The 22420-nt window shown below is 58.2% G+C and overlaps 2 protein-coding genes across 5 annotated transcripts; one reads left to right on the forward strand and one right to left on the reverse strand.

The window, feature by feature from the left end:
* Positions 1-1101: 1101 nt before the first annotated feature.
* On the reverse strand, positions 1102-6250 carry NOC4L (nucleolar complex associated 4 homolog). Of its 3 annotated transcripts, none has more exons than XM_074356417.1 (15): positions 6069-6250; positions 5626-5746; positions 5068-5174; positions 4684-4791; positions 4386-4535; positions 4204-4303; positions 4081-4115; positions 3640-3690; positions 3438-3549; positions 3170-3230; positions 2944-3054; positions 2660-2820; positions 2487-2569; positions 2131-2205; positions 1102-2003 (listed from the first exon to the last, which is right to left on the reverse strand). In XM_074356417.1, exons 1-15 carry the CDS (start codon positions 6183-6185, stop codon positions 1887-1889), a joined length of 1509 nt encoding a protein of 502 aa, XP_074212518.1. In that variant the 5' UTR covers positions 6186-6250; the 3' UTR covers positions 1102-1886. The 3 variants fall into 3 exon arrangements, with proteins under 3 accessions (XP_074212518.1, XP_074212517.1, XP_074212519.1); XM_074356416.1 differs by having other exon boundaries at positions 2092-2205; XM_074356418.1 differs by lacking the exon at positions 6069-6250 and adding an exon at positions 5885-6036 and having other exon boundaries at positions 2092-2205.
* A 38-nt stretch (positions 6251-6288) lies between these two features.
* On the forward strand, positions 6289-21865 carry DDX51 (DEAD-box helicase 51). 2 transcript variants are annotated; one of them, XM_074356415.1, is made up of 15 exons: positions 6290-6629; positions 6723-6874; positions 15992-16142; positions 16389-16534; positions 16619-16690; positions 16782-16888; positions 17020-17128; positions 17199-17344; positions 17486-17684; positions 17764-17879; positions 17967-18083; positions 18221-18322; positions 18430-18493; positions 18597-18731; positions 18918-21865. In XM_074356415.1, the coding sequence occupies exons 1-15, from the start codon at positions 6332-6334 to the stop codon at positions 18942-18944; spliced, it is 1941 nt and encodes a 646-aa protein (XP_074212516.1). In that variant the 5' UTR covers positions 6290-6331; the 3' UTR covers positions 18945-21865. The 2 variants fall into 2 exon arrangements, with proteins under 2 accessions (XP_010946660.2, XP_074212516.1); XM_010948358.3 differs by having other exon boundaries at positions 6289-6874.
* Positions 21866-22420: the final 555 nt, after the last annotated feature.

The following is a 22420-nucleotide window of genomic DNA, read 5'->3' on the forward strand; positions in this document are numbered from 1 at the left end:
GATGCTGCGTCTTCCCCGTCTGCTCCTCCGACAGCCCCCCAACCCCTTCTGCTCTCACCTCAGCCACAGCCACTCAGCCAACCTCATGGACCCTGGAAGGGGCACTCACCCCTCTGCCCTGAGGACAACCAGGGCAGAGGACAGGGACCGCACGACCTGGCCAAGTCAAACATGGCAAAGTGCAGCTGCTGGGGAACCGGAGCGGCTGTGGAGGGTCCCCACCTGCCTCAGTAAGGAAGTGTGGAAAGCACAGGACCCCAGATTCGGACAAAAATCAAGAAAACTTGTTTCAGTGTTCTGTAACTTATAAGACTTTTTTTTTTTTTTTTTTTTAATGTAATGGCATTAAGAAAAGTGTTAGGCCTCAGGCCCATCCAGCACTGCCCCCTGGTGTCCCCGCACAAGGCTTAAGCAGGGCCACAGTGACACTCCTGGTGCCAGGCTGCCCGGGACCCCCAGACCATCCACCATAAATGCACGTGAACATGATCCAGAGCCCCAGCACCCAGCCCCAGGCAAGCCCTGTGCCCCAAGGACCAGGTTGGTAAGGTGGCTCCCTTTGGAGCAGGACAAGCAAAGGGCAGTGGGGCCATGTGGTGTCTGCTACAAATGGGACGCTCAGGGGAGGCTTCCCCAAGGTCACTTAGGCTGGGGTCTAAAGGAAAGCTGTGGAGGAAGAGGATTTGGCAACACAAAGGCCCTGGGGCACGAACCAGCTTAGCAAGATGGAGCATAGCAGAGCAGCTGGGTGGCGGGCACTAGTGTCCCCAAATCACACAGCTGTGTGGAGAGACAGCCTTGCACACACTCAGCTCCCCACCTCCCTGGCCCCAAAGCCCCCACTGGGCGCACAAGAACCCTGGGCCAGTGGCACAGTCCCCTGGGCAAGCTGACTGGCTGAACCCTTCCCTGCTGACTCCCAGGGAGCCCACTGTGAGCTCACATCTGCTCCTCTGGGGTGGGGACGCAGGCGGAAGGGGGCATACAAGCACACGGCACGGACAGGAGGCGGCAGGGAGGCAGCGAGGGTCTCTCCCCCAGCACCTCGGTCCCTCCCCACCACACCCACGTAAGCCAGCACCAGTTGTGACGCCTCCACCCTTGAAGAAACAGCTTTTTATTTTCAAAGGAAACAGAGTCGCTGCCATAGATGGAGAACCAGGTGCACCTGGGACAGGAGCCTTGAAAAAACCACCTCCCCACAAACACCAGCAGGCCACTGGCGCTCCCTCCACTTGGGAGGAAAAGCATGAACCACCCCTGCCTGTAACTCCTCCCCACAGGGCACAGACACTCAGCCCCGGAGTCATGCGGCTCAGTGCCTGTCTGTGCGCCCGGAGCACGGGTGGTTCCGTGCACAAAGGTGTCCTCTGTGGGGCCTGCCCGGGGACAGGTGGCTTCTGCCCCCTCCCTGTGCTGCCCACCCAGACTGACCAGGGCAGAGAGCCCCTCCTGCCACTCCCAGGTCACAATCTAACTGCAGCCCCAGCGGGGGTGTGCCCATCCCACCTTGGGAGGCACCAGGGTGCAGAGGGCCTGGGGGCACCTAGGAGACGGAGGACTCTCTGGGGGCTGACAGAAGCCATCACCTGGCACACTTAACAGCTGGAGCTTCTGGGGCCGGGGCCCCACGTAAGCCCCCACCTTGACCCTCCCCACCAGGCTGCAGAGAAGGGAGGGGCACCTTGACAGGGCTTTCCAGGGAGGCCAGGAGCACGTGGGTGTGGGGGCCGCAGGCGGAAGTGAGGGCGCCTTCTGACTGTGGCCGGCACTGCTGACCCCAGCCCCACGGGCACAGGCAAAGGATCTGTGCCTCCCTAGACACCCCCCCACCAGCCCACTCAGGTAGTCAACAAGACCATCTGAGGGGAAGCGGGGTGCGCAGGTCAGCTCAGGGTGAAGTGCTGGGCACAGAGGTCGTCCTGCCGGCCCAGCAGGCCCTGGGCCGGGATGAACTCCAGTGGCACCGATTCGGGCCCCTTCTTCAGGTCCTGCTCAAAGATCTGCAAGGAACGGACGGACAGACAGTCAGACCCTTCACACAGCGCAGTCCCGGTGCCCCTGCCCTGCGGCCCTGCCACCACCCCTCACCTCGAAGGCAGTGAGTTCCAGGAGCGGCGCAATGCTGACCTCGGGCACAGACAGCGCCTGGTTGATGACGCTGGCGGCCTTGGACACCTCGGGGTGGTAATGCCGCTGGAGGGCCTGCAAGGGCATGTGGGGTGTCATCACCCCCTCCTCGGGCAAAGCGAGTGGCACAGGAAGCACTGAGCAGTGGGAACATCCCACGACCTCAGAGCCCTGGGGGGACAGAGGCTAAGGCTCCCATAGGAAGCTGAAGTGACCAGGCGAGCTGGGATCTCCAGGGACCCGGTGGAGCTGCAGGCAGGGGCCAGAGGAGAAGAAGCTGGGTGGTGGGGGGCAGCGCCCAGCTGGGGTGGCTCCAGGGAGTCCAGGGCGTGACTCGGGCAGGCAAGGGCCCTCACCTGCAGCTCCCACAGGGAGCTCTCCAGGGCTCGACTCTGGGCTGGGTCCTCCTCTCCGGGGTCATAGGGGTCGGCGTCCAGCTCTAGGAACAAGACCCAGACTCTGGTCTGCCATCTGCCCCGTGTGCTGGCCTCTCAGGCCAGGCTTCCACAGGGTCCCCGGCTGCACTCACCAGGGCCCCTTGGGCGGTGCATGAGGACACGGCAGGCTGGATGCCGGCGCAGCAGGTTGCAAATGAAGGGCAGGACCATGAGCAGGGCCTCGGGAGGTGCCGTCAGGGCCAGCCGGGCCAGGCGCTTGGCGAAGGCAGCCACCAGGTAGGCAGGGAGATGGCTGGGTGGGGTGGTGGGCATGAGACCCCGCTGCCCCCCACACCAGCCCCCAGTGTCCCTTCCTCCATGGGATGGGCGGGGCACAGGCAGCTGGGTGTCCCCTCCCCCAAGACCCCCCACTCACGAGGAAGAAAGGAAGAGGTCGGCCAGGTGGAAGAAACGGGCCCGGTACTTGACGTGGAAGACAGATGGGTCCAGGAGGCCGTAGAGCTTCCGGTAGAAGTCAGGGTACTCCCTGGGAGTGTGCAGGTAAGTGACAGGGCACGTATGGGGCAAAGACAAGGGGAGGACGGGGCAGGGCCGACCGGACAGAGCTGAAAGGCCCACAGGACCCCCAAGCTGACACTCACAGGTTGTGCTTATGAATCAGGATGAAAAGTCCATTCAAGGCCAAGAGGCTGATGGCTCCCCCTGCAGACAGATACACAGCTGTGGAGCCCCGAACTGCACCCTGACCCGGGACGAGTCTGGCAGAGCTGGAGGCCACCCGCCGGGCAGAGGTGAGAAGAAACCTCCAGCACACACGTTGCTGACTGGTCGGGCCCCCGGATGCATGGCTCCAGGAGCGCAGAGCGGCCCCGGCCCCGGCCCGCGGCCCTCCAGGCGCACCCTGCTCACCAATGTCATAGGCGCGGGTGAGGAAGTCAATCATGAGGCTGGGCTGAGCCAGGTACGGCAGGATGGCGTCGTGCATGATGACCAGCACCTTCTTGCAGATGCGCAGAGGCAGCTGCAGGAAACAGCCTGTCAGATGCAGCCACCCACCTCCAAGAGCCACGGGGACGGAGCCCAGGCCCGAGGCCCAACCCCACCCCCTTACCTGGTGCTTGAGGAAGCCGAGCCACATCAGCTGGAAGGCTTTTCTGTGCTCCTGCAGGGGAGGGGGAGGGGCGAGGCTGCACAAGCCACTCCCCTACCCACTCCCGGCCGCTGGTTCCTGCGCAGCCCCCACCACCCCGGTTCCTGACCCACCAACCCGCCTCCTGCCTCACGTAAGTAGGAGCCAGAACCCAAGGACCCCAGTGAGGACAAGCCTCCCTCATGGCCACGGGCCCTGTGCTCACAGCCGCCCTGGACAAGGACACCTTGCACCTGAGAGAACTGGACAGGCCACCTCTGACCTCTGGGAAGTGTGCCTGTGGGCCTCCCTTTGTGCTCGGGCCCCCCGGCGACCCCGGCGGCTGTCAAGGCCAGGAAGGAGGTGCTGGCCCAGGACTGGGTGGTTCCCAGGGAGGCCATCCACCTACCCAGGGCGTCTCACCTTCAGATGAACGACCTTCCACTTGTCTGACAGTTCTGCAAGGAAGGCGAGGCGTCACCAAGCACTGCAAGGCTGGCCCCGCCCGCCCACCTGCCTGCCTGCCCTCCCACCCAGGACGCTCACCCACGTGCTTCACATAGAAGCTGGAGAGGTCGCCCTCCTGGCGGGGCAGGCTCATGGAGGACAGCAGCGTGAAGGCATTATTCCAGAAGATAAGGGGCACCTGCCAAAGGCCCGGCCTGAGCACCTGGACGCCATGTGCCCACTGCCCACCCCTCCTCCAGATACAGGACTGGCCAGCTCACCTCAGGTCGCCCGTCAGTGACCCGGGCCACGGTGTCCGCGGCTGCCTGCATCGTGTGGTAGCGAATGTCATCGTGTTCCAGATACTCTCGGAACTGGGAGAGGAGCAGGGAGCGGTCCTCTTCCGAAGAGAGCAGGCCTTCCACCACCAACTGGGTGTGGGGGGCAGGGCGGTGAGCACTTCTCCTGCTCCCAGGACAGACAGCCCAGGGACGGAGCTCACAGAGCAGAGTCCGGATGGGCTACTAGAGCCCCCCTGAGCCCCACAACCCACCCAGAATGGGTAGCCCTGGCCCTCACCTTAAAGAGCTGGCGGGGGAACAGATAGTTGCCCTCCCACTTGGGCTTCTCCAGGGGGTGCTCACCCTCCAGCTGCACAAACTTCATAAGCGTGCTGAGAGCCAGCTCCTAGAAGGACAGGTGACAAAGGGATCGAGTTGCTCCCACCCCATCACCCTCTGCAGACAGGCCCAGAGTCCCCCTGGCATTCAGAATATCCACCAAATCACATTCCTGTGAGTCAGGAGACAGAAGGAACCCACACCCCAGAAAACTAGCCAAAGAAAGAGAGAGCGTCCTTATCTAGACAAGTACTTGCAGCCACAGCCCCGGACCTTTGATGAGCAGGGAGCTGGGGGTTGGGGGGGGTCCAGGGATGAGGCAAGGCCAGCAACCCAGACTCACCTTGACCTGAAAGGAGGGGTGGGCCAAGAGCTCCCCCAGGCTGTTGCAGCAGCTGTGGTAACGATGCCGCATCCACACCTTGTACTTGCGAGTGGCCCCCTGGGACCCTGCAGGTGGGGCAGGGTGGTCAGCCTCACCCTCCCACTGCCTTCTACTCCACCCAACCAGGGAACAAGTGGAAACCTGTCACCAGAGCTGGGGCAGGACCAACACCCCCGCAATCCCCGCAGGGGGAGTGGGCCCTACTTTGCCTAGAGGGTCCTCTCTCTTTACCCCAACACTCAGACATGCCAAGGACTGTGACACGTAACCCTGATTCTTTGTGGAATTAACACATCAAATTCCATGAGTGCTGAAAAAAAAATAAAGTCACACCACACTCAACTTTTACTTAAATCTGGCTTCAAGGTCTGTATTCGAGGTCTACCCCTTCCCCCATACAAAGCCTTAGATCCTACCAACCTACAGGCCCTATGATGGAGTTTCGGAGGGGCTCATCCCATATTAGCAAGGTCTCTGTCCAACCCTCCCGGAGACTAGACCCTCCTGGACGCTCACCTGCCATGACCATCTCCTCAGAGGGCAGCTGGCCCACAAACAGCTCTCCGCGGGCCAGCAGGGCTCCAAAGAGTCGGCTGCATGCGTGCACGGCTTCCTGAACCTCCTCCTGGTCCTCAGACTGCGGGGAGAGGCGGGTCTCGGTGCCCCGCCGGAAACTGCGCCCTCTGCCCCTTTCCCGGCCAGGACTCCAGCCCCATCGCACCCCACCCTTGATCTCGGCATGCCCCTCCCGCCCCGCCTCTGCCAAACCTCTCACCAGGCCCTCAAACCGGGCGCCCTGCGAGGCGGGAGAAAATCCCCAGCATAGTCGCGAATCCCGCTTTGCAATGATCTGCCCTCATCCGAGGCCAAGCCCCGCGTCGTCCGAGCCCGAAGAGGTCCCCACTCTGGCCTCCAACTGCAGGACCCGGCCGCGAACCCCGCCACCCCACGTGCCCCACCTGCAGCACGGCCAGGATGTCGAACACGGCGTTGGCCTCGCCGCGGCTCGCCAGCACCGCCTCCACCAGGCGGCCCAGCGCCCGGCGCGCGCCCCCGGGGCCGGGTTCCCGCTCCATGCCGCCGCCCCACGCGGGAAAGATCAACACTGCCGCCCGTCGCCGGCGCGCCACTGACGTCGTGGCGGGCGCGCTGCTGACGTCACGGCCGGCGCCGGCGCCGTCATCGCGGCGCGCGGGGCGGGAGAGGCGCGCGGCCGGCCGGCATGGCGCTCTTCCACGTCGCGCGGTACGCCGGCCCTGAGGCGGCCGGGGCGGAGGCCGACGCGGACGGCCGGGCTCGCGCGCTGCTGCAGCGGCTGCAGTGCCGGGCTCGAGAGCGGGAGCTGCAGAGGCAGCCGCTGCAGCAGGAGCCCGCGGGGTCCGCGGAGCCCGCACAGGCGGCGGGGAAGCGGCGGCGGCGGCCGCGCAGAACGCGGAGGCGCGAGGGCGGTGGGGCGCCGGCGAGCCCGGGCGAGCCGAACGGCAAGCGGCGGAGAGCGGACGGCGAGGACGCGGGCGCAGGTGGGGCGGCGCGGAGCCGGGCGGGCGCGCGGCCCTGGGGCTCGTGTCCACGTGCGGCTGACGCGCGGCCCCGGCCCCGCTTCTGCCTCGCAGAGAGCAGCGAGGAGGCGCCGGAGGAGAGCAGCGTGGCCGCGGACGCAGCACGGCCGCCGGAGGGCCCAGGCGGCCCGCTCCCCGAAGAGGCCCCTGGGCCCCCAGCCCAGGCCCTGGTGCTCGGGGACTTCGGGAGGAGCAGGGCGCCAAAGGTGAGCGGCCCGGGGTGGGTGGAAGGCTGCAGGGCCAGGGTGGCTGTCCTTACTGCCGCTCCTATTACTGCGGTAGCTTGGAGGGCGGTGGTGTGTGTCCAGTGAGTACCTTAGCAGGGTAACGAGGGACATTTCAGCTGCCTTTCCTGCAGTGTCTGCTAGTGGTTTGAATGCTGTGTGAACTTCAATTGTAAGAGTTCTGTGGGTGTTTTTGTTTTTTCTAAATTGGTATATGAAATCGGCTTCCGTGCTGCTGTCACAGAGATCTCTCTAAACAGCTTCGCTTACTCGGGGTGCACATTTAAGGAGCTTCCACTGTGCTCACCAACCTAGCAGGCAAAATGGGAGAGTCTACCAGGTTTCTGGGCCAGTTGCGCAAGTTTATCTTAGCGTAAGAGATTTCAGTAAATACACGAGCTAAAGGGTGTTTGGAGGATGATGGTCACTAGGAAGCACAAGAGATTTGGCAGACTTGGGAGGTCCACTTTGGGTTGGGATTAGAAGACAGGGATCAGCCTAGTTAAGGTTGGGGGGGGTGGCAGGGCAGTGTGTGCCAGGCAGAGGGCAGGGCTGGGGCAAAGGCCCTGAGGTAGCAAGGAGCTTTGTGTGTGAGAAAAACGGGGGTTCACATGCCTGGGGCACAGCCAGCAGTAGGAAACAAAGGTGCAGGCAGGAGAGCACTGGGTCACGGAGGGCCTTGCAGGTGGGGCTCAGAGGGTGGATGTTGTAGGGGTGAAGGTAAGTGTTGAGGGACACAGCAGGCCAGTGTCGCGGGCAGTAAAAGAATTTACCACAGAGAAAGGAAGGTTTAAGAAACAAAGGAGAAGTTTAATAGATAGGCTGCTACAGGCAGCAGTGGGCCACGCAGATGGTGCCTGCGTGAGCTCGGGGTGAGCGTGCAGGGTCTTTTATTGGGGAAGGGGCTGTGAACACAAAGGGACAGGGGAGCAGATGTTTGATTGGCCGTAAATGAGGTGAGGGGCTTTGGTGTATGGCAGGTTGGTGGGCTTTATGACTCCGACGTGGCGGAAACGCGGGCTGAGACAAGTCAGCCTGAGCTACGGCAGATCAGCGGTGTTTCCTGTGGGCCACCTTGACAGGTCGTAGTTAGTGATTTCACATAGGTGCCCTTAAAGGGTGGCGTTTTAAAGGGTCATGACAAGTTACATCTTCATTCATGTTAAATGTTAGTTGACGAGTAAACGTGGAAGACTCTTTCCGATCAGATCCTTGTAGGGGTGAAGCCGACCACGGCAAGCCAGCAGATGTGGACACCACACGGGAGCTGGCCTCAAATCCAACGCTGCTGGGTTAGCCCAGCAGGTGGCACTCCCTGGGCTGGGGATTGGGACTAGCGCCTGATTTGCGCAGTAGATGGAGCGCCTCTAGGGGTTCACAGCTGTACGAGGTATTTGTCAGCAGCTCCTCATCCACTTTCAAGGGCTGCGGGGCGGCAGCCTTTACGTGGGACAGGTGTGTCCAAGGAGTAAGCGCATCTAGCCTCACTGCCATGGGAACGGTCAGAAGCACCGGATGAGGCCGCGTCCAGACAGGCTGAAGCGGCTGTTTGTCCTGTGGAAGAATTTGAGATAAACCCGGTCCCTGGGGACAAGGTTTGGATGGGAATTTCCTGAAAATCAGGGTCAGGCTTTGGACTCGCATTTTCATGATACTCAGCAGGGCCTCTGCAGTCTGATCTGAAGTCACCGCGTGGTGGGCCAGGTGGTGCCTCTCAGAAGCTATTAGTGAATTTGTCTGGAGGAAGGGCCTGCCACGGGGGAGCCTGGAGACTTAGTGAGCTGCTGCTTTTGGAGTAATTCGTGTTCGTAACAAGGCAGTAGGGAGGAGGGTGGACCAGGACTGCTGGGCTTCTTGCGTAAGTTTTGTTAGGATTCTTTTTTATTTTACTCTTTTTACTGTTTGGTTGGCGCTCTCTACTTTGCCAGAGGACTGGGGGTGCCGCATAGCATGTAAACGATGTTTGACTTGCAGGGCTACTACCAGTCCTTGGGTTATTTGAGGAACAAAACCTGGGCCGTTGTCTGGTTGTAAGGAGCAGGGTAGGCCACAACGGACTGACCATGAGCCAGCAAAGCAGCAGCTACTTCTGGTGCCCTCTCTGTTTTCGTGGGGAAAGCTTCAGTCCGTCCTGTGGCAGAGTCCATAAATGCCGGGAGGTAGTTTAGGTCTTTACGCGGGGGCATGTGGGTGAGCTATATCTGCCAGTCCTGTCCTGGTGGCTGAGGTTCTTCTCTGAACTGGGTGAAGGAGAGGCGGTGGCCTAACGTGTCCCTCGCTATTAACCCGGCGACGAACTGGGCGTGTGTGGGAGGTGTCACGCAGGGTTTGAGAAGTCCCCTTTCCTGCGAACGGAGGCTGTGTTAAGTCCTGTAGGGCCTTTGCCCCCAAGGGGGTGGACTCGTGGAGGTTCTGTGGTGCTTTCCGCACTAAGGCTCTTGGGAGTCACCATTACCCTCAGGGCTATTAAGCCATCTTCCGGAGTGAAAGTGAGTCCCGTGTTTGTTGCCTCCTGCATTTTCCCTCAGTGTTCTGAGGGGTCCCCGGCATGCGGGTTGGAAGTAAAGCTGCCTGAGTGGGGAGTTTTGCCGCTTCTCTGGCCTGTTTGCTTTGTGATTTTTCTCAGGAAATCTCACGTTACCCTTTGATGTGCTTGACGGAATCACTGCCATGTGTAGGAAGCATAATTTACAGCTTCCAGCAAGTCTGAGATTTCCGAAGCATGTCTGGTGGGTGTGTTTTGTGCTGTGAGAAGACCCCTTTCTCACCAGATGGCGGCATGTGTGTGAACAACACGGAAGGGCATGATGAGTCAGTGCCAGCGTTTAACCTCACTCCTGCCCCTGGTTGCACAGCTCGGGTGAGAGCTGTGCGTTCAGCCTTCTGAGCAGAAGGGGGGCCTCCGGGAGGAGGCCCTGATTCTGTAGCACTGGCAAGGCTCACAGCGGTGTAACCGTATAGTTGAGCCCCATTTAACATAAGACTCCCAGCACCAGGAAGCCAGGTGTCATCTGGGTCCTCGAGCGGCTTACCTTGTAAGTCTGGTCTAGCAGCACAAGTCAGATCTAGTATCTGAAGGCATGAGTGTTCAGTAGAGGAGTCAGCCTCTGGGTCAGGAAGTGAAGGGGCTGCGCTGAGGGTTTGACACTGTTTAATCATGAGTTCAGGAGTTTTTAAGAGGAGCGTTTGCTATTTGGTGATCCGACTGTCAGAGACCCAGTGAAAAGGCTTTGAATTTAGAATGCCCATTACTTGATGGGGCGGGTAGGCAGTTACTTGTGCCCCAGAGTTAATTTCGAAGCCTCTTCAACTACAGAAGCTAGAGGTCTGAGGCACGGGGCCTTCCTTGGGCCACAGGATCCAGATTTTTAGAGAGAGATGCTCCAGGCCGCCTGGTGGGTCCTGTGGAAGGACTCCCAGGGCAACCCCGCGTTCCATGCACGAACAGGAGAAAGGGTTTTGTAGATTAGGCAGAGCTAAAGCTGGGGCGCTGTGGGGGCCTGTTAGAGGGTTTGCAGTGCCTGGTCCATCTCAGGGCTCCTTTTCTGGTCCCTGTAGAGCTGCACGGAGCAGCTTTGCTATGAGGCCAAACTGGGGAGTCCAGGCCCTACAAAACCCTGCCATTCCCAGGAAATCTCTGGGGTCCCCATATCTAGAGTAGTCTGTTTCTCTGGACTGGCAAACCCGTTGTTCCTGGGGTTACTGTGAGGCCCAGGAACTGTGCCCTGTGAGTGGACGTTTGGGCCTTAGAGGGAGACTTTATCCCCACGTGAGGCCGATTTTTGTAGTGCCATTATGGTGCTTGAGTCAGAAGACTCTCTATCAAGGCTACACGTTGGCAGGTCTGCTGCATACACATGTAAGGCCCTGCGGGGGAAAACCGAAGCAGAGAGATCCTTTGCTAGAGCTCGTCCGGATAAATGGGGGCTGTCCCTGACCCCCTGGGATGGGACTGTCCAGGTTGACGGTTGGGACACTTCAGTTTGTAAATCTTGCTTCAAGAGCAAAAGGAAACTGGGAGGCAGGGTGTTCAGGATGCAGAGGAAAGCCTCCTTAAGGTCTCACACAGTACCAGAGGGTTGAGTGGGTCTCTGCCCAGACTGTCAGGGATTTGCCCAGTGGGTGTGTGGACACCACAGCCTCACGGAAGCCGTGAGAGCTCAGCCACCCATACGTCCCATCCGCCTTTTTTACGGGTGGGAGCACGTGTTGCGTGGACAGTGACAAGAACGCAAGAAACAGGTACCGGAGGCTCCTCCAGGCCGCAGGCTTCAAATGCTATTGAGTATACAGAGGGGAAACGGTTATTGAGATTCCTGAGGGGAGAGGGGTTACTGAGATTCCTGAGAGAAGAGGGGTTACTGAGATTCCTGAGGGGAGAGGGGTTACTGAGATTCCTGAGGGAAGAGGGGTTACTGAGATTCCTGAGGGGAGAGGGGTTACTGAGATTCCTGAGAGGAGATGGGTTACTGAGATTCCTGAGAGGAGAGGGGTTACTGAGAATCCTGAGGGGAGAGGGGTTACTGAGAATCCTGAGGGGAGAGGGGTTACTGAGATTCCTGAGGGAAGAGGGGTTACTGAGATTCCTGAGGGGAGAGGGGTTACTGAGATTCCTGAGAGAAGAGGGGTTACTGAGATTCCTGAGGGGAGAGGGGTTACTGAGATTCCTGAGAGAAGAGGGGTTACTGAGATTCCTGAGGGAAGAAGGGTTACTGAGATTTCTGAGGGGAGAGGGGTTACTGAGATTCCTGAGGGAAGAAGGGTTACTGAGATTTCTGAGGGAAGAGGGGTTACTGAGATTCCTGAGGGAAGAGGGGTTACTGAGATTCCTGAGGGAAGAGGGGTTACTGAGATTCCTGAGGGAAGAGGGGTTACTGAGAATCCTGAGGGGAGAGGGGTTACTGAGATTCCTGAGGGAAGAGGGGTTACTGAGATTCCTGAGGGGAGAGGGGTTACTGAGATTCCTGAGGGGAGAGGGGTTACTGAGATTCCTGAGAGGAGATGGGTTACTGAGATTCCTGAGGGAAGAGGGGTTACTGAGATTCCTGAGGGAAGAGGGGTTACTGAGATTCCTGAGAGGAAAGGGGTTACTGAGATTCCTGAGGGAAGAAGGGTTACTGAGATTCCTGAGGGAAGAGGGGTTACTGAGATTCCTGAGGGAAGAGGGGTTACTGAGAATCCTGAGGGGAGAGGGGTTACTGAGATTCCTGAGAGAAGAGGGGTTACTGAGAATCCTGAGGGGAGAGGGGTTACTGAGATTCCTGAGAGGAGATGGGTTACTGAGATTCCTGAGAGGAGATGGGTTACTGAGATTCCTGAGGGGAGAGGGGTTACTGAGATTCCTGAGGGGAGAGGGGTTACTGAGATTCCTGAGAGGAGATGGGTTACTGAGATTCCTGAGGGAAGAGGGGTTACTGAGATTCCTGAGAGGAAAGGGGTTACTGAGATTCCTGAGGGAAGAAGGGTTACTGAGATTCCTGAGGGAAGAGGGGTTACTGAGATTCCTGAGGGAAGAGGGGTTACTGAGATTCCTGAGGGGAGAGGGGTTACTGAGAATCCTGAGGGGAGAGGGGTTACTGAGATTCCTGAGAGGAGAGGGGTTACTGAGATTCCTGAGGGGAGAAGGGTTACTGAGATTCCTGAGGGAAGAGGGGTTACTGAGATTCCTGAGGGAAGAGGGGTTACTGAGAATCCTGAGGGGAGAGGGGTTACTGAGATTCCTGAGGGAAGAGGGGTTACTGAGATTCCTGAGGGAAGAAGGGTTACTGAGATTCCTGAGGGAAGAGGGGTTACTGAGATTCCTGAGGGAAGAGGGGTTACTGAGAATCCTGAGGGGAGAGGGGTTACTGAGATTCCTGAGGGAAGAGGGGTTACTGAGATTCCTGAGGGGAGAGGGGTTACTGAGATTCCTGAGGGGAGAGGGGTTACTGAGATTCCTGAGAGGAGATGGGTTACTGAGATTCCTGAGGGAAGAGGGGTTACTGAGATTCCTGAGAGGAAAGGGGTTACTGAGATTCCTGAGGGAAGAAGGGTTACTGAGATTCCTGAGGGAAGAGGGGTTACTGAGATTCCTGAGAGGAAAGGGGTTACTGAGAATCCTGAGGGGAGAGGGGTTACTGAGAATCCTGAGGGGAGAGGGGTTACTGAGATTCTTGAGGGAAGAGGGGTTACTGAGATTCCTGAGGGAAGAGGGGTTACTGAGATTCCTGAGGGAAGAGGGGTTACTGAGATTCCTGAGGGGAGAGGGGTTACTGAGATTCCTGAGGGGAGAGGGGTTACTGAGATTCCTGAGGGGAGAGGGGTTACTGAGATTCCTGAGAGGAGATGGGTTACTGAGATTCCTGAGGGAAGAGGGGTTACTGAGATTCCTGAGAGGAAAGGGGTTACTGAGATTCCTGAGGGAAGAGGGGTTACTGAGATTCCTGAGGGGAGAGGGGTTACTGAGATTCCTGAGGGGAGAGGGGTTACTGAGATTCCTGAGAGGAGATGGGTTACTGAGATTCCTGAGGGAAGAGGGGTTACTGAGATTCCTGAGAGGAAAGGGGTTACTGAGATTCCTGAGGGAAGAGGGGTTACTGAGATTCCTGAGGGAAGAGGGGTTACTGAGATTCCTGAGAGGAAAGGGGTTACTGAGAATCCTGAGGGGAGAGGGGTTACTGAGAATCCTGAGGGGAGAGGGGTTACTGAGATTCTTGAGGGAAGAGGGGTTACTGAGATTCCTGAGGGAAGAAGTGTTACTGAGATTCCTGAGAGGAAAGGGGTTACTGAGAATCCTGAGGGGAGAGGGGTTACTGAGATTCTTGAGAGAAGAGGGGTTACTGAGATTCCTGAGGGGAGAGGGGTTACTGAGATTCCTGAGAGAAGAGGGGTTACTGAGAATCCTGAGGGGAGAGGGGTTACTGAGATTCCTGAGAGGAAAGGGGTTACTGAGAATCCTGAGGGGAGAGGGGTTACTGAGATTCCTGAGAGGAGAGGGGTTACTGAGATTCCTGAGGGGAGAGGGGTTACTGAGATTCCTGAGGGAAGAGGGGTTACTGAGATTTCTGAGGGGAGAGGGGTTACTGAGATTCCTGAGGGAAGAGGGGTTACTGAGATTCCTGAGGGGAGAGGGGTTACTGAGATTCCTGAGGGAAGAGGGGTTACTGAGATTCCTGAGGGAAGAGGGGTTACTGAGATTCCTGAGAGAAGAGGGGTTACTGAGATTCCTGAGGGAAGAGGGGTTACTGAGATTTCTGAGGGGAGAGGGGTTACTGAGATTCCTGAGAGAAGAGGGGTTACTGAGATTCCTGAGGGAAGAAGGGTTACTGAGATTCCTGAGAGAAGAGGGGTTACTGAGATTCCTGAGGGAAGAGGGGTTACTGAGAATCCTGAGGGGAGAGGGGTTACTGAGATTCCTGAGGGGAGAGGGGTTACTGAGATTCCTGAGGGGAGAGGGGTTACTGAGATTCCTGAGGGGAGAGGGGTTACTGAGATTCCTGAGGGGAGAGGGGTTACTGAGATTCTTGAGGGAAGAGGGGTTACTGAGATTCCTGAGGGAAGAAGAGTTACTGAGATTCCTGAGGGAAGAGGGGTTACTGAGATTCCTGAGAGGAAAGGGGTTACTGAGAATCCTGAGGGGAGAGGGGTTACTGAGAATCCTGAGGGGAGAGGGGTTACTGAGATTCCTGAGGGGAGAGGGGTTACTGAGATTCCTGAGGGGAGAGGGGTTACTGAGATTCCTGAGGGGAGAGGGGTTACTGAGATTCCTGAGGGGAGAGGGGTTACTGAGATTCCTGAGGGAAGAGGGGTTACTGAGATTTCTGAGGGGAGAGGGGTTACTGAGATTCCTGAGGGGAGAGGGGTTACTGAGATTCCTGAGAGGAGAGGGGTTACTGAGATTCCTGAGGGGAGAGGGGTTACTGAGATTCCTGAGGGGAGAGGGGTTACTGAGATTCCTGAGGGAAGAGGGGTTACTGAGATTCCTGAGGGGAGAAGGGTTACTGAGATTCCTGAGGGAAGAGGGGTTACTGAGATTTCTGAGGGGAGAGGGGTTACTGAGATTCCTGAGGGAAGAGGGGTTACTGAGATTCCTGAGGGGAGAAGGGTTACTGAGATTCCTGAGGGAAGAGGGGTTACTGAGATTCCTGAGGGAAGAGGGGTTACTGAGATTCCTGAGGGAAGAAGGGTTACTGAGATTCCTGAGGGGAGAAGGGTTACTGAGATTCCTGAGGGGAGAAGGGTTACTGAGATTCCTGAGGGAAGAGGGGTTACTGAGATTTCTGAGGGGAGAGGGGTTACTGAGATTCCTGAGGGAAGAGGGGTTACTGAGATTCCTGAGGGGAGAAGGGTTACTGAGATTCCTGAGGGGAGAAGGGTTACTGAGATTCCTGAGGGAAGAGGGGTTACTGAGATTCCTGAGGGAAGAAGGGTTACTGAGATTCCTGAGGGGAGAAGGGTTACTGAGATTCCTGAGGGGAGAAGGGTTACTGAGATTCCTGAGGGGAGAAGGGTTACTGAGATTCCTGAGGGAAGAGGGGTTACTGAGATTTCTGAGGGGAGAGGGGTTACTGAGATTCCTGAGGGAAGAAGGATTACTGAGATTCCTGAGGGGAGAGGGGTTACTGAGAATCCTGAGGGAAGAGGGGTTACTGAGATTCCTGAGGGGAGAAGGGTTACTGAGATTCCTGAGGGAAGAGGGGTTACTGAGATTCCTGAGAGGAAAGGGGTTACTGAGATTCCTGAGGGAAGAAGGATTACTGAGATTCCTGAGGGGAGAGGGGTTACTGAGATTCCTGAGGGAAGAAGGATTACTGAGATTCCTGAGGGGAGAGGGGTTACTGAGATTCCTGAGGGAAGAGGGGTTACTGAGATTTCTGAGGGGAGAGGGGTTACTGAGATTCCTGAGGGAAGAGGGGTTACTGAGATTCCTGAGAGGAAAGGGGTTACTGAGATTCCTGAGGGAAGAAGGATTACTGAGATTCCTGAGGGGAGAGGGGTTACTGAGATTCCTGAGGGAAGAGGGGTTACTGAGATTCCTGAGGGGAGAGGGGTTACTGCAGGGCTTGGACAGGCGGGTTCAGGCCTCTTCACCCGGCCTCCTTCTCCCGCCCTCTGTGACAGGTCCAGCCATTCCTGCCGGTGTGGCTGGCTGAACCAAGCTGCGTTGGAAAGAATGTCACGGAAGGCCTAGTGCCTATCGAGGACATCCCTGAAGTGCACCCGGACCTGCAGAAGAAGCTGCGGGCACAGGGCATCTCGTCCTACTTTCCAGGTGCCCTGCCTGGGCAGGGGGAGGGGCGGGCGGAGGAGGGGAGGCTCGTTCTAGAGGCAGGCCGCCCCTGTGCTCGGTGTCGGCGTCTCGGGCCTCTCGACGGCCCTGGAGGCTCTGGTGCCTCAAGCAAGAGCCGCCCAGCCTGGAGTCGCAGAGCCGGGAGAGGCCGCTCGCAGCCCGGTATCTGTGCTCGTGAGCCCCGGGCGTCTGCACAGACGTGACTTGCCCCTCACCCTCTCTGTCCAGTCCAGGCAGCGGTGATCCCCGCGCTCCTGGAGAGCGCAGCCGGCGGGTTCCTGGTGAGCAGAGGCGGCTACTGGCCCAGCGACCTCTGTGTTTCCGCCCCGACGGGCAGCGGGAAGACCCTGGCCTTTGTCATCCCTGTGGTACAGGTGAGTGTGAGGGCCCCTCACCGGCCAGGCGGGTCTGGCAGGCACAGAGCTGCTGCTGCTCACACGGCTGTCTCACCCCCACAGGCCCTGCTGCCCCGAGCCGTGTGCCAGGTCCGCGCCCTGGCCGTGCTGCCAACCAAGGAGCTGGCCCAGCAGGTATGTGGGCCCCACGCCTGGCGGTCAGCCCCAGGTTGCTCTCGCTGCAGTGGGGTCCCCGGTCATGCTGGTGACGGCTGCTCTCCTCCAGGTAAGCAAAGTGTTCAACGTCTACACAGACGCCACCTCCCTGCGGGTCGCTCTGGTCACCGGGCAGAAGTCGCTGGCCAAGGAGCAGGAGAGCCTGGTACAGAAGACGTACGTCCTGCTGGGCTGCGGGCTCTCCCGGGAGGTGGCCCACTCTGTGCAGCCAGTGTGGCCATCTGGCCCTGGGGGTGGGGAGCAGGGCGCAGGGCAGGGGCCCCGCCGAGCCACTCTCTGTTCCACAGAGCAGACGGCTTCCGCTGCCTGGCCGACATCGTGGTGGCCACACCCGGCCGCCTGGTGGACCACATCGACCAAACCCCAGGATTCAGCCTCCAGCACCTCCGCTTCCTGGTAGGTCACCTGCCTGGAGGGAGGCCCAGGCCCCGAGCCGAGGCTGACCTTGGTCTCCTGCCTCTTGCAGGTCATCGACGAGGCTGACCGGATGATCGACAGCATGCACCAGTCCTGGCTGCCACGGGTGGTGGCGGCGGCCTTCCCCAGCGGGGGCACCAGGGGCCCCTCTGCTCTGCTGCAGAGAACGCGGCCCCAGGCTGTGACCGCAGCCAGGTACCTGGCCCTGCGCCACGCTTCACACCCAGGAGAGCAGCCCTGGGCCCAGGTCCCTCCCACTGCCCCCGTCTTTGAGACACCCCCACACACACTGGGTGGGCTGGCTGGGCTGCTTCCCCAGCACCCCCTCTCTTTCAGCATCTGCTGTCCCCAGACGCCACTGCAGAAACTGCTCTTCTCGGCCACCCTGACCCAGAACCCCGAAAAGCTGCAGCAGCTCGGCCTCTTCCAGCCCCGGCTCTTCTCCACGGGGCCGGTGCGCAGGGGCCTCGGAGCCCCTGACGTGGACGTGGATGGGGACTTGGGTGGGAAGTACCTCTTCCCTGCGGGGCTCGCGGTGAGCAGGGCACGTGGGGCTGGGGAGGGGGCACATCTCGGCACCCGGGCCCTGGCCAACCCCGCGCCGTCCCCCACAGCATCACTACGTGCCCTGCAGCCTCCGCTCCAAACCGCTGGTCGTCCTGCACCTGATCCTGGAAATGAAGTTCTCAAGGGTCCTCTGTTTCACCAACTCCCGCGAGAACGCCCACAGGTGAGGCCTGGCTGCGCAGGGCGGGGCAGGAGCCGAGGCAGAGGTGGCGCTGGCCTCGCCCACCCGGCTCTGGCTTCTCCCGCCCAGGCTGTTCCTGCTGGTCCAGGCTTTCGGGGGAGTGGCCGTGGCCGAGTTCTCCTCTCGCTACGGGCCTGGTCAGAGGAAGATGATCTTGAAGCAGTTTGAGCAGGGGAAGATTCAGCTGTGAGTGCCCGGACGGCAGGCGGGGGCCCTGCTCGGGGTTCCTGAGGGGCGCTCCCAACTCCACGGCACGGGAGCTAGGGGTGGGGGGCCTTGCTCCTGGCCCCGGGCAGGGCCCCCAGCCGCTCGTGTCCCACCAGCCTCGTCAGCACCGACGCCACGGCCCGCGGCATCGATGTGCAGGGTGTGCAGCTGGTGCTGAACTACGACGCCCCCCAGTACCTGCGGACCTACGTGCACCGGTGAGGCTGGCCTGGGGCGCCTGTGGGGGCTGGTCCTAGGTCTGGGTGGGGGTGGCCTCGAGAGGGCCAGGGGCCACCGTCCTGGAGGTGGCTGTGCCTGGTTTCAGGGTCGGCAGAACCGCCCGCGCTGGGAAGACCGGACAGGCCTTCACGCTGCTCCTCAAAGTGCAGGTCAGTCCACGTGGCGTGGGTCTTAGCAGGAGGCCGGGGGTGGGGCTCTCCTGTGGGCACGGGGGAGGACGGGGACCTCTACCCCTCGAGTGCTCCCCTCCAGGAGAGGCGATTCCTCCGGATGCTGGCTGAAGGTGGGGTTCCGGGGCTGCAGCGGCACGACACCCCCAGCGAGCTCCTGCAGCCGCTGGTTCCGCGGTACGAGGAGGCCTTGTCCCAGCTGGAGAGGGCGGTCAAGGTGAGGGCTGGGCTGCCTCGTGTCACCGCCCGTGGAGGGAGGGGACGGGGAGGGGACGCCCCAGGCCTAGGGTGGGGGGGTGCCAGGGTCAGGACTCCTCATTCTGAGTGAGCTCTGGGCATCTCTCCCTGTGGGGGGGGGCGGGCAGGGGGGGCGTCGTGCCCACCTCCCCCTCTCCTCCCGCAGGAGGAGCAGAAGCAGAAGGCGGCCTAGGCCAGGGCTGTGGGTGGACCTTGAGGGGTCCGTCCCTTTCTGGTGGGGTCTCCACCTTTCTGGAAACATCTGAGCGCTGGCTACTGGACTTGGGAGCAAATCACAGGGATTCCTCCTTGGAAAGGGCTCTGTCCCCAAGCTTGCCGCCTCAGCCAGGCCCCTGGACCCGTGCGTTCATCGCCCCACCAGACCCGCCAGGGGACTGTTGAGGACGCACAAGGTCAGCCTCCACTCGGGGCTTTTCTGGAAATGAGGTTTTAGTGAACCGGTTGAAACTGCCTCAGGACTGACTGGATGGCGTCTGTCGTGTGTTTGGCTGAAAGGTGGGGGCTGGCCTCGGGGTAACTCTGGGTTCAGTGCTTCGGGGCATGAGCCCCACTCCCGTGTGTGAGGTGGTGGTGCCAGGCCCCAGCTGGGGACCCGCTGGCCCTGGGCAGCCGACCCGGGAAGGAACTGTTCCTCACGAGGTGTCACAGATCAGGATTGCACTGTGGTCACCGACGCTTTGCTTCACGACTCGTCACCGCGGGAGACAAGCTCGGAGCGAGATGGGCTCCATCACGTGAACAGAAAACGAGCTTCAGGGCGCTGACCGCTGTGGATGAGAAAGCCTCGTTTCCGAAACTCACGTGCTGGCATTAAAACAAACGTAGAATCGGAGTGGACTGAGGTTCTTCGTCTCTGCCTAAAGGTGCATCACCTGCGTCAGCAGAGTGACAATCGACACACCGGCCCTCACGTCCTGTGTGCTGGCTGTCACCCGAGGGGATGCGTGGTGCAGGTGTGCGTCACGTGGGCGAGACCTGGCACGCTGGGTGCGTGCCGGGGTCCAAGGCCTGGGGCCCTGAGGGACAGTGCAGGGCAGGGTTCGACGCTGAGATGTGCGTGTTCAGGATTCCCAGCTCCAGGTACTTACCTGCAAGGGGCACTGCTGAGGGGGCTCTGGGCGCCACCACCCTGCGTGGCACAGCCTGGAACAGCGTGGGAAGAACTGGAAGGGCAGGTGCAGAGAGTGTGAGTGGCTTGACCCCCACGCTGGCACACGGGTGCAGGTGGCCTCAGCTGTGTGTGGGTCCCAGACCCATCCTCAAGTTACTGTAACTGGTTCTGGGGTGAAAGGAGAATGTCTTGATGCAACTGTGAGGTACACTTGTGTAAGTATAGGCCATGCCACCCACTTCCACGACAGGTAATGAAACCCGGGAACTTTAACCTCGTCGTTAACAACTTCAGGCTCCTCCAGGGCCCAGTCACTCTGCCTCAGGTAAGCTCGTAACGGGGCAGAGTGTTTCTTAAAAGCTAAGCCAGCCATCATGTTCCCTCGAAGGTGCTGCAGGAGAGTATTTCTCTAATCCTGGGAGAGTGAAAACTTCCCTGATAAGCATGACAGGAAACCCAGATGCCACAAAGGAAAACACGAAGGTCAAAAGACAAAACACAGTCGGGGAAGATGTGCGGGATGTGACTTACAGCCTCAGAGGAGCACCACCCCTAACAGCGAAGAGCTTCTCCCAGCCAGTCAGAAAGCAGCTTACAGGGAAACTGGGAGGAACAGGCGGCCTCTACAGGGGCAGGAAGCCCTGCCACCCGCTCGCTCGGCTGGCAAAGCTTCACATAGCAGAGGGCCCCTGCGCGTGGCCGAGAGCAATGTAAGCGGCTGTAACTTCCTGGGAAATAACCCTGTCAGCACCAACTAAGATTTTAAATGTACACATCCCCTGACCCATTCTCCCAATTTAGTTCCCACTAATGGGAATCTAGCCTACAGAAGGCAAGTGCTGGGAACCACGTATAAAAATGCTCATGACTCGCAGCAGCAGAAGTCGGACACAAGGTGAAACCCGTCTGTGGGGAATAATCGAATAAACACGGTATCTGCTCACTGTGGACAATTATGCAGCCGTAAAAATATTGTGGTTTTTTTTTTTTTTTTAAATCTATCTCCTGACTTGAGTAGACGTTGAAGACCTGTTGCTAAGTGAAGGGGAAAAAAAAGTGGGGTTGGGGGTGGGATAAATAGGACTGAGGAGGCCAGGAAAGAAAGGAATTCTTATTTTTCTGTGTTGTTTGAATTCTTATGAGGATGTATTTTATAATATTTAAAAACTAACTCGAAAATATGCCAATTCCAAGGTACAAAAAAATTTACTTTGGCAAATCAAAGTTTTCCTGACTATCTTGAGATCTGAAGAAGTCAAAGAAATTAGCCAGTAGCAGGGCGGGACGCACAGCTCAGTGGTAGAGCAGGGACTGGGCGTGAATGAGGTCCGGGTTCAATTCCCAGTGCCTCCGTTTAGGGGAAAAAAGCCAGAAACGAGTATGTAACCTCTGGCAGTTGCGATGAAACGAACCTCTGTGCCTTCTCACTGCTGCACCTGGGGGAGGGCTCCCCATTCCAGGTTTACAGCTCTGCTTTGTCCACTTACCAGCATCGCTCTGTGCCTCTGAGATAAGTGTGGTGATTTTGTCCAGGAAAACGGGACCTTTAGCAGGGGCTGGGTTTTCCTTCTTAAAATGCCTCAGCACCGTCACACTGCGCCAGCCACATTCCTTCACCAGTCTCTGCCACGTGGTGGGGTCCCCAAAACTTTTAGGGGACCAAGAATCACTTTAAAATGTTTTGTTCTACATAAATGCAAAACAGAAACAGACTCACAGACATAGAATACAAACTTGTGGTTGCCAAGGGGGCACGGGGTGGGAAGGGACAGGCTGGGATTTCAAAATGTAGAATAGATAAACGAGATTATACTGTATAGCACAGGGAAATGTATATAAGATCCTGTGGTAGCTCACAGGGAAAAAAATGCGACAATGAATATATGTATGTTCATGTGTACCTGAAAAATTGTGCTCTACACTGGAATTTGACAACGTTGTAAAATGACTATAACTCAATAAAAAAAGTTTAAAAAAATAAATGTTTTGTTCTAGACAGAATGTGCAGTGCCTCATGGTCCTCAGGGTCACTCCTGAAAAGCATTCTTTTAATGCTTTCAAAATTTGTAAATATCACCCAACAAATGGGCGATCTTCCCAGCACCTCCCAAGGGCCCCGCATTCCAGTATCAACTTTAAAATACTAAAACTACCGTTTTTTCCTGGAGATCATCATTCTAAGTGAAGTAAGCCAGAAAGAGAAAGAAAAATAGCAATATGCTATCACTCATGTGGAATCTTAAAAAGAAAAAAAGGGAAAAGGACACTAGGAACTCATCTACAAATCAGAAACAGACTCGCAGACAATCTTAGAGTTACTGGGGGAAAGGGGGCGGGAGGGGATAAACTTGGGAGTTTGAGATTTGCGAATGTTAGCCACGACATATAAAAACAGATGATAAAGCAAATTTGTTCTGTTGAGCACAGGGACTATACTCAATATCTTGTAATAACCCTCATGAAAACAAAATTTGAACGTGAACATACATATGTATATATATGACTGGGACAGTTGTGCTGTTCGCCAGAAATTGACA

This window comes from Camelus bactrianus, chromosome 32, assembly GCF_048773025.1.
Source record: "Camelus bactrianus isolate YW-2024 breed Bactrian camel chromosome 32, ASM4877302v1, whole genome shotgun sequence".
Lineage (NCBI taxonomy): Eukaryota > Metazoa > Chordata > Mammalia > Artiodactyla > Camelidae > Camelus > Camelus bactrianus.

Bases quoted from the DNA above. Each gene is read 5' to 3' on its own strand.
- NOC4L (XM_074356416.1), bottom strand. From the start codon at position 6,185: ATGGAGCGGGAACCCGGCCCCGGGGGCGCGCGCCGGGCGCTGGGCCGC. The intron at 4,536-4,683 runs GTGAGGGCCAGG...CCCCACACCCAG, and splicing joins TCCCCCGCCAGCTCTTTAAG to TTGGTGGTGGAAGGCCTGCT. The intron at 3,550-3,639 runs GTAAGGGGGTGG...TGTTTCCTGCAG, and splicing joins TCGGCTTCCTCAAGCACCAG to CTGCCTCTGCGCATCTGCAA.
- DDX51 (XM_010948358.3), top strand. From the start codon at position 6,332: ATGGCGCTCTTCCACGTCGCGCGGTACGCCGGCCCTGAGGCGGCCGGG. The intron at 18,323-18,429 runs GTGAGGCTGGCC...GCCTGGTTTCAG, and splicing joins CTGCGGACCTACGTGCACCG to GGTCGGCAGAACCGCCCGCG. The intron at 18,494-18,596 runs GTCAGTCCACGT...GCTCCCCTCCAG, and splicing joins CGCTGCTCCTCAAAGTGCAG to GAGAGGCGATTCCTCCGGAT.